This window comes from Pyrus communis, chromosome 3, assembly GCF_963583255.1.
Source record: "Pyrus communis chromosome 3, drPyrComm1.1, whole genome shotgun sequence".
Lineage (NCBI taxonomy): Eukaryota > Viridiplantae > Streptophyta > Magnoliopsida > Rosales > Rosaceae > Pyrus > Pyrus communis.
Window position 1 is genome coordinate 12,032,319 of NC_084805.1, and position 9,901 is coordinate 12,042,219.

At 36.6% G+C, this 9,901-nt stretch overlaps 1 protein-coding gene across 1 annotated transcript; it reads left to right on the forward strand.

The window, feature by feature from the left end:
- Positions 1 to 2,878: 2,878 nt before the first annotated feature.
- Positions 2,879 to 6,293, forward strand: LOC137729666 (uncharacterized). The gene is made up of 3 exons (XM_068468669.1): positions 2,879 to 3,591; positions 4,488 to 4,835; positions 4,926 to 6,293. The coding sequence occupies exons 1-3, from the start codon at positions 3,133 to 3,135 to the stop codon at positions 5,550 to 5,552; spliced, it is 1,434 nt and encodes a 477-aa protein (XP_068324770.1). The 5' UTR covers positions 2,879 to 3,132; the 3' UTR covers positions 5,553 to 6,293.
- Positions 6,294 to 9,901: the final 3,608 nt, after the last annotated feature.

The window sequence follows — 9,901 nt, forward strand, 5'->3', positions numbered from 1 at the left end:
GAAAGCCACAAATCTATTTTGGGGTCACAAGCCTTCACAAGAAAAATTGAATATAAGTCCCTCAAACAAATAAAATCCAAAACTGGTTAAAAAAAGAACAAAAAAAAAAAAAAAAAAAAAAAGAAGAAGAAACCAGAGGTAGTTTTGTAGAAGAATCATAAATTTAAAATCCCTTTTATTGGAAATAAAAAGAAAAAGAAAAGAAAAGGGGGACGTGCTAAACCCCTCAAATGGAGTACGATGGAGTTGCCAAAGTTAAGCAGTTTTCTCCAACTATCCCACGATCTAATTTTGGTGGGAGGTTGTACAGTAAAGCACTCTTCTAAAAAATCAGAAAAAATAATCGGATGAAAGAAATTGGGTATTTCTGTAAAACTAGAATTGCATGTTCATGATTTCCTCCACGTCTTTGCTTTTGCAAACAGAGCAGAATGTTTATATAGAGGAAATAAACTGTCAACTAAAAAATGGGTACAAAACTTCAACGCTGTGGTCGCATAAACTCGATTAGAAGCTTTCACGAGGAACAAATGAATTTCCAACACAAAAACAAAACAGTTGTATTGGTTTTATTTTATTTTATTTTAATTTTACTTTCTGAATCCGAAAGTTAAAAAACCTTTTGATGTTTTTTTTTTGTTCTCCCATTGCCCTTATAGTGCGCGTAGTTATGCTTTTTTATCTTGTAGATTTATGACAAAGGATTGGGCATTTGATTGAAAGTGCACATTCATTTATTTGCTCGACGTTTTAAGGTTTTATGGAGTCAAAATCGCAATGCGATTTCACAAGTAAAACTTGCTTAAAGTATTGTCGTTTCTTTGCTCTTAATAAATTACGACTGACATTTGATTGTATTCTTTATTAGCATGTGATTTGCAACTATGCTAGTAGTTTTAGGGATGCAATTGTATTACAAGGGAATGTGGCAATCTATGTTGTTGCAATCGAATGAAATCCAATATGGGTAGGGCTGTCCTTGTTGCTTCTTATGGGTTCTCAACTTTGGTGGTGGAATTACTCTTTTGGAGGAGTTGGTTCTGTTGAAGAATTAGGGATGAGAATGCTGGGGTTTATTACTAATATGGTTGGTCGTATTAAAGATCTTATGCAGCTGGTAGGTTTCATTGATTTAGTATATTAAGGGAGTGTTACATAGTGGCGCATGCTAGCAAAGATTTCAAGAGAAGGGACACTACCAATGGTCGTTCGGTCCCTTGACATTAAGAAAGATCCATTTCACTTGAAAGAAGATGACAAATTTGTTTTTGGTCCAGAAGTACCATATCTGAGTGCAACAGGTGATTTATTGTATATAGCACAATGTACTAGATTAGATATAACTTTTTCAATAAACTTGTTAGCAAGATATAGTTCTGCCCGATGTTTTATAATATCCTTATAGGATAACAGGCATGGGCCTACTCTATTATGAGAAATCCATAAAATAACCAGAATCTTGTTGGATATGCATATGCTGATTTTCTCTCTAATCTGGAAAAAGCCCCCGCACAAACTCAATATGTGTTCACTTATGGAACTATAGCAATATCATGGCGCTTAACAAAGCAAATACTAGTTGCTACATCTTCCCATCACTCAGAAATATTTGTTCACCATGAAGCCAACTGTGAATGGTTTTTGTTAAGATCAATGATCCACCATATCCGAAATTCATGTGGCCTATCTTAAAGAAAAAAACCCTTTAACTATCGTTCATGCAAATAATGCAGCTTGTATTGCTTAAATGAAAGAAGGATTCATCAAAGGCAATAAAAGTAATCACATATCTCCAATGTTTTTCTATACATATGGGCTCAGAAGGTTAAGGTTATTGAATTCAAACAATTCGTTCAAACGATAATCAGGTAGACCTTTCACCGAATCTCTACCATAGTGTACATTCTAGAAGCTAGTGCATGTTGTCAGAGTACCCCGACTTATTAATTAGTTAGATTGAAGTGCAGAATCAAAGGGAGAATTCAGAACACATATGTGCTGTACTCTTTTTCCTTTAACTATGACTTTTTCCATTTGGTTTTCCCTAGCAAGGTTTTACAAGGCATCAAAAGCACACTCAACACTATATCAATGATCCAAGCAAAGTTGTACTCTTTTTCCATTGACTAGGATTTTTCCTAATAATTTTTTTCTAGCAAGATTTTAACGAGGCAACTATAACTGATGCGTGGGTATCCATGATGGAATGTTGTAAATATAGATGCCCCACGCACGTTGGAGAAGCCCTTACTATTCACTTAAGACTTTTACATAGGATAAATAGTTCTCAAGCTTTCACCTTACTATTTGCTACAACATTCTTTGCTTTGTTATTGTCATAGTTGTAAGATTAAGGTTGTTTGTCTCTGCAACTTTTACCCATATAAGGAGCCATATTGTAACTTTGAAGATACATAGAAACAACTTCGTTTTTTTCTTACAACCAACAAAAGATGAGAGCAGAAAGCAGAAATTATACAAATTTCTTTCACTTCTTTTCTTTAGCCTTCATTTCCTTTATCTAACACAAGTGAAGAGAACAAGACAGAGTAATACATAGATCCCATTCTATTTCAATCTCTAACAAAAATTATCTCTCTTTTGCCTATATATAACACGTTTCACAAAATTCTATATTCATCGCTTAATTTTACATTTACAAATTTACAAAGTATGAAATGAAAATTTATTGTTGCTATTTTTTATTTTATTTTTGGCCGAGTGGGGACCAAACCAGTAATTTACAAATTGAAGTAGGAAAAAATGATATCTTTTTCCTCTAATAAATTAAAAATAAGAAAAACATAATAAAATCGTGGATCCTTCCTACAGTAGCACCCAAGGTCACACTCTTGAAAACATTTTTGATCCCAAATGCTTCAGTTTCCCACTACTCTCTCTCTCTCTCTCTCTCTCTCTCTGTGAAATGAAGAACCAGTCTCACTACTACTCTCACTCTTCTTCTTCTTCAACAACCACCACCACTCTCCACACTCTCTAGCCCTCCTCTCTTTCTGTGCTAACTCCTCCCTACCCATTTTCTTTTAGTCCACAAAAACCCACCCGCCACACGACGTTCTCGGGTCGAGAAAAAACCGGGTCAGGAGGAATCAGGACTTTCGCAACCGAAAAATGGAGAAGAAACAAGGCTTCTTCTCTGCTCTCAAGGACGAGGTGGTTCGGGGTCTCAGCCCCTCGCGGTCGCGGGCCAGCAGCCCGGCTCGGTCTGGGTCGCCCATGACGGGTCTGCTCCGGAGGAAGAAGCAGAACCATCACGGAAATGGGCACGGCGTCCAGCTGGTAGCGCAGCCGGACGCGTTGATTGGGAGATCCGGGAGCCTGAGGCCGGTGATGGAGGGTCCGGATCCGGACGGAGGGGAACTTGGGGATTCGAAGCGGGTCGGGTCGGGCTTGGGCCAGTGGATGCGAGGGCAGCTGTCGCGGACTCCCTCCATGAGCTCCGTCGCGCATAACAACAGCAAGAGGTCTGATCTGAGACTGCTGCTTGGAGTCATGGGTGCTCCTCTCGCCCCCCTCCACGTCAGTACCACCGACCCTTTCCCCCATCTCAGTATCAAGGACACTCCCATCGTCAGTCTCTCTCTCTCTCTCTAACATTCTCTCTCTAGCTCTGTTCGAAGTTCATCTGGGGCTTTTGCGCCATTTTCTTTGAACTTTTCTGTCTTAGTTTCTGAGATGGCTACTGCAAAATAACAACAAAATAATTGCTTTCATGCATTTTGTTTGTATGCTGCTGGGGACTGCGGTGGTGGTATTTCGAATTTGTATAAATTTTGACTGCGACAAAGATTTAAAGATTTGGGTTTTGGATTTATTTTACAGAAATGGTTGGATTCTTCTGGCTTTTTTCTCCCAAAAAAAAAAAAAAGGTTTGGTTCTTTCTTTGCAATGGGTGTGATTTGCTTCTTACGGTATAGATTTCCACTGATTATTTATTTATTTCTTCATGTTTTGCTTAAATTTGAAGAACATCATTGGATGGTTACGATTTGCATCCAGAGTCCTTGTTTGTTTAATCTTTTGTTTTAAAATTTGATCTTCTCCAATTTCTTCAATTGTGATTTAGACGTTGGTGATTCTTTTTTTATTACTTTTTTCAATCTTGGTCTCTCCCTGTTTGGCAAGCGAGAAAGTTAAGTGTGAAAATAGACACAATGGAATCTTAAGCAGCCGATACATATTGCTGAAAGTTGAGCTCAGCAGGCCAATGGGATTCACTGGCTGGTTGAATTTGTTTTCTTATTTTCCAGATACAGAACAATTATTTATTTATTTATTTATTTTTCCTTCTATCTTACCTGTGTTTTCACATTTTCTCACCAACCTAACATGAAAGCTAGTAATTTTATTGTAGAAGATTTTTCTTTAGCTTGCACTTTAGATTCGGATTTGTTGTGAAAAATTACGCTAAAATTGATTCGGCATTGTAGATGTTGGGTTGGTTTTGACGTGTGATATCTTTGCAGGAAACTTCCTCTGCCCAGTACATACTGCAACAGTACACAGCGGCATCTGGTGGGCAGAAGCTGCAGAACTCGATAAAAAATGCTTATGCCATGGGAAAGGTTAGGATGGTTGCTTCTGAGTTTGAAACGGCAACGAAGGTGATGAAGACCAGAAATGCCTCTAGATGTGCCGAGTCAGGTGGGTTTGTGCTCTGGCAGATGAGTCCGGACATGTGGTATGTAGAGCTTGCGGTGGGTGGCAGCAAGGTTCATGCCGGTTGCAATGGGAAGCTTGTCTGGAGGCATACACCGTGGCTTGGTGCTCATACTGCGAAAGGACCAGTGAGACCCTTGCGTCGGGCACTTCAGGTGAAGTTTTATGTGGTTATTGATGCTTCTTTTCGTTGGCCATGAAATTAGTCATCCAATTCATAAATGTCTTCGCATTTTCCTTTTCAGGGTCTAGATCCAAGATGTACGGCTAGTATGTTTACCGATGCAAGATGTATAGGAGAGAGGAAGATCAATGGTGAGGATTGCTTCATCCTCAAGCTTTGTGCTGATCCTCAGACTCTGAAGGCCAGGAGTGAAGGCCCTGCCGAGATCATAAGGCATGTGTTGTTTGGTTACTTCAGCCAGAAAACAGGGCTTCTTGTTCATATGGAGGATTCACATCTGACCCGCATCCAATCCAATGGTGGCGATGCTGTTTACTGGGAAACCACAATCAATTCATTCCTTGATGATTACAGGCCTGTTGAAGGAATCATGATTGCACACTCAGGGCGTTCCGTGGTAACCCTATTCAGGTTTGGTGAAATGGCAATGAGCCATACCAAAACAAGGATGGAAGAAGCTTGGACAATTGAGGAGGTTGCATTTAATGTTCCAGGTTTGTCAATGGATTGCTTCATCCCCCCAGCTGACTTAAGATCGGGGACAATCAGTGAAGCGAGCGAGCTTCCACATGATGAAAGGGGAAAGGGTGGTGGGATTGCAGTAGCAGCACATCGGGCCAAAGTTGCTGCGCTGGAGAAAGAGCACAATGCTAATGTTGATAGCCTGACCTGGAAGATGGAAGTCTAACAAGGGGATGCACTTAATTAGGGCAATTGTTTATACTGGTAGCGAGTTTAAATCAGCTAACACCTTAGAAGTTTACAAAGTAGGAGTTGCGTCGCGTTTTTTGACGTTGGTTTTATGCCTCTTAATCTGTAAATAGAGCATAATTATTCACAGGGTTCACTTCGGCCTGAATGAATCTTTATACTCTCAGTGCAGAATCCAACAAAGGTGTTGGAGCTCGATTTTTCCAGCTGGGGATAGAGCAAATGGAGGTTTAAGTTTTAGTTTACCTTCAGTGCAAGAGGGAAGGTGGCGAAGCTCATCTTTCTACAAATTCAGGAGCGGCGATATTAAGGAGATCGCGGGTTTCTGGCATGGAGTTTGAAGCCTAATGCCAGTAGTTCGATAGTCTTACTGTTTTCAGGTGTGCTAATTGTTGTGGTTGTGTGATTGATGCAGAAGTTGTTTCTAGGGTCTGAAGGGAAAACAGATGGTTTTTTCAAAAGTAGTAGAGATAGAAGGTATGGGGAGAAAAGTTTGTGCTGAGTTTTTGTTTCTTTATTATTAACTGGTGTAACCAAGATATGGGTCTCTAGCTAGTTGTATTTTCTGCAACTTTGTCATTGTCCATCAAGTATTTAATTTTCATGAACATATAGGAATCACCATCCTTCCTTCTCTTTCTTGAGTTTCTGCATAAATTCTGCAATTTAAATGCTTTAATTTTTTTTTTTATGTCCATCAAGAATTTGTTTTAATGGTGCAAGGCCATTTACTACAGTGAAAGAAAAGTGTTGAGTTCTTTTATGAAGGTGTGAGTTTGAATTCTGTCGATGGTTAATTTAACAAATGTATTGTAAGACAACAAAAAAAAATTGTTTTAATGTTCACCTGCTTATTACATGATGGTTTGCTGTTTTTGTTTTAATGTTCACTTTCTTGAGTGTTTAGATAAATATATATAACTGGTGATATCTGGTGGTATGATATTATCTCCATGGATGGCTTTATCTTTTGATTTCTAGGGTGCTTGACAGCATCTAGGGTTTTTGGTGGTCACCTGTGGCATATTATCTTTATGTAATGGTAATCGGAATCAAAATGTGAAATTGAATTGTTTTTCTTTTTGGTAAAAAAAATGCGGAATTGAATTTTGATTACAGGTTACTCCATTGTTTATCGAATATTAAGGAATAAAAAAGCTAGTGGGATTTATCCGAATTTTGAAATCCAACTCCAAAATTTGAAGAAATTAGATTCTCTACATTTAGGTTGTGTTTGAATTCCAAGTTGTTGGAAGAATCGGATTGAATTTTTTCCTCCTTATTATATCCATACTTATTTCTAATATTCTAAGAATACTTTTTACATTAACCCAACACCGTCAACCGTTATCCAATTTAATATGAAATTCAACAATAATATTAACAATAATTAAAATTAAATTAAATTCCAGTTGTGTTTAATATTTGGTGAATTGGGGGCATTAACATTTTTTAATTAATTAGTATATAAAATCTGTCAGAAAACTGGTATATAAAATAATTTATTTTAACTAAAAATATTTTAATAATTATATTGGTTTTCATTCGGATTCAACTGAATTAGTAAATAATTTATATAAAATCTATACCAATTTTATTCTAATTCCAAAAACAATTTAATTATGACTCTTCTCTATTCCAACTCTTCATTCTCCTCAATCTAATCCTTTCTATTCAAAAATTACGAACTGATAAAAGTCCTGGGTGCTTGGCACTTTCTTCTTCCCACTGCCCCCAACTGATAAAGATTAAAGAAGGCTTCCACTGGTGTGGGGTCTCTGCAACTTTATCGAGGAATATCAATTTTTTAAACCCTACTTTGACCGTTGGTCGATCCACACCCAGCAAATTAAACCAAAACACTGAGAGAGAGAGAGAGAGAGTAAGAAGTTATGCCAGTTGGGTTTGCATCGTTTGCTGCAATCCTTGCTAGAACATGATTACAGCAAGGCACTCTCACTGGGGTAAAATAATAAGTCCTCCTAATCCCATGTGGTTAAAGTCCCTCCAAACCTCCTCACTTTCCTTTTCTGTCTTAATTTCCCTTTGCAGGCATTGTCCTTTTTATTTTGTTCCAGAGATTGTCTTTCTGTTTAAGTTTTAAAAAGTAGTTTCTGCTTTTATATGTCAGAGATCTTAAGTTCAATTTTTGTTAAAGACGAATTCGAACCATATTAGTACTAGCTCATTATGAGGTTAAGTTCACTTCCACTTTCTTATTATAGAAAATATCGTTTGTTAAAAAAAATTAATTTTCACACATCTTTTTTATTTTAAAACACTTATTTATTTATTTATGTTTTTTTATTTTTTAAATTATTCAATTTAAAGGTCACAAGTAATAACTTTTTCTTTATGGTCCGCAAAATTAGCGTTTTAAATTTTGTATATAAAGATTTAATAGATTTTATAACTGTTAGATTTTACATAAAATTTATACTCATGAGTAGCAGGATGACAGAATAGACATAAATATGAGGGGGGGAAAAAATGTGTGATCACTTTCTTTAATTGCTTACTTGATTGCCATAGTTTGCGCCACTTGAGGTTGAAGGTTCCACCCAATCATGATGTTTCTGAACGGTCAAAGTCTCCCAATTGATGACAGGAGATATGTGGGGCTTTTGTTTAGGAATTTTAACGAAAAGTTTATGCTATTGTTCATTTTAACGAAAAATCATATTTTTACACTAAAAAGTTAATTATGGTACTATTTATTTTACCTTTTATTTTGTTATTATCGTTAAAATTCAAAAATTTTAAGCTTTTTTTTTTTTTTCTTTTTTTGTTTGGTTTGTTTGGCATAGTGGAGGAGGAGGACCTATTATCCTTTTCAAGGGAGGCAGATTGTTTGCCCTTCTGTTTGAATACCCTTTCCATCCCCTCTTATTTGTGCGGTCATGGTTAATGCACATCAACATTTTATATTTCTATTTCTTTTTGTCTTATTATTCCTATTAAAAAATTAATATAAAATGTTGACGTAACTTAACCGTGACCGTACAAAATATGAGGGGATAAGAATGACACATAAACAGAATGGTAGACAATCTGCCTCCCTTTTCAAGATAGGCTCCATAAACACATAGCATGCGTCAACGTCAATATGCCTATATAGTTTAGAAACCAACGTTAATATGGTTCTTTACCCATTTGGTTTTTATCCTTGTTCTATGTCTAAAACAAGTATCTAACAAAGTAGCAACTTTTGAGTTTTGCACTTGTTCATATGATTGAGTTAGGAGAGAGATGGAGAAAGAAATGGCCTCGTCACCTGGTCAATTTAATAAATGATTGAATAGTAAAACTGGTTGAATGAATAAACTGCTATGGGTCAAATTGAAACCTCGTGAATCATTTTAAAAATGCTTCAACTTGAGAAACTTGAATGATTTTTCTTGTTGTATGTGTAGTTGAAAAGCATACGAGAAACTTGAATGCTTTCTTTTATTATAATTAAGAGAATCAAACTCTTAACCTAATATAATCCTGACTCATTTTCTCGTCCATGCTCACGAGGTGGACTAATCTCAAAAGCAAAACTTACAATACAATTCAATCAAAAAGATACGTGTGATTTTGTAGCAGCTTTTGGAGTATAGGTGTGTATGACATGCAAACCACAAGAAAAACCAACCTATGGGACAAGTACCTAGAGCCTTGAATTCACACTTTCGTTTTTTGGCATTGGAACTCCCTCTATTTTATCAGCATATGATTCATCTCATCTGTTTGCCATTATCCCAACTTGGAATTGTGCAGTCAAGAGTAGACTCATATCCACAACCACAACGGAAATTTTCTCACCTAAAAATATTGTTCTTTTTATTAGTTCAAAGTACGATATTCATTTATAAAGAAATTTGAAATTCGTACAATACATGGAGTATATGGTGCAAAATAATAGGCTTCGAAAAAAAACTTTGTTGGGTATTCATTTCCAAGTTACTATAATTTAGGGGATAACTGTAGCAGGACCATCAATAATCTCCAATAGGTAGCAAACATTTAGCCATCCTATTAATTGTCCCTCTCCTAATTCTCGTCTTTCGACTGCAAATTTACTTTGAAAAACTCGATCTACTATACATGGGTCACAAATAAGCTATGTGCTTAATTAACTAATTGATTGGGACCATCCAACTAAGTTAGTTGTGGCTAAACCCTAACTAGTCACTCGTCCCTATCTCTATGGATTAGCTTGAACGATCTAATCTGGTAAATCTTCCCACCAAAAACCACAGATGTTACTATTTTTAATCAAATTCAATGTTGTTGTAGGCATAATTTACTGAACAATTATGGAGGCCATAGAGAGAGGTGCGT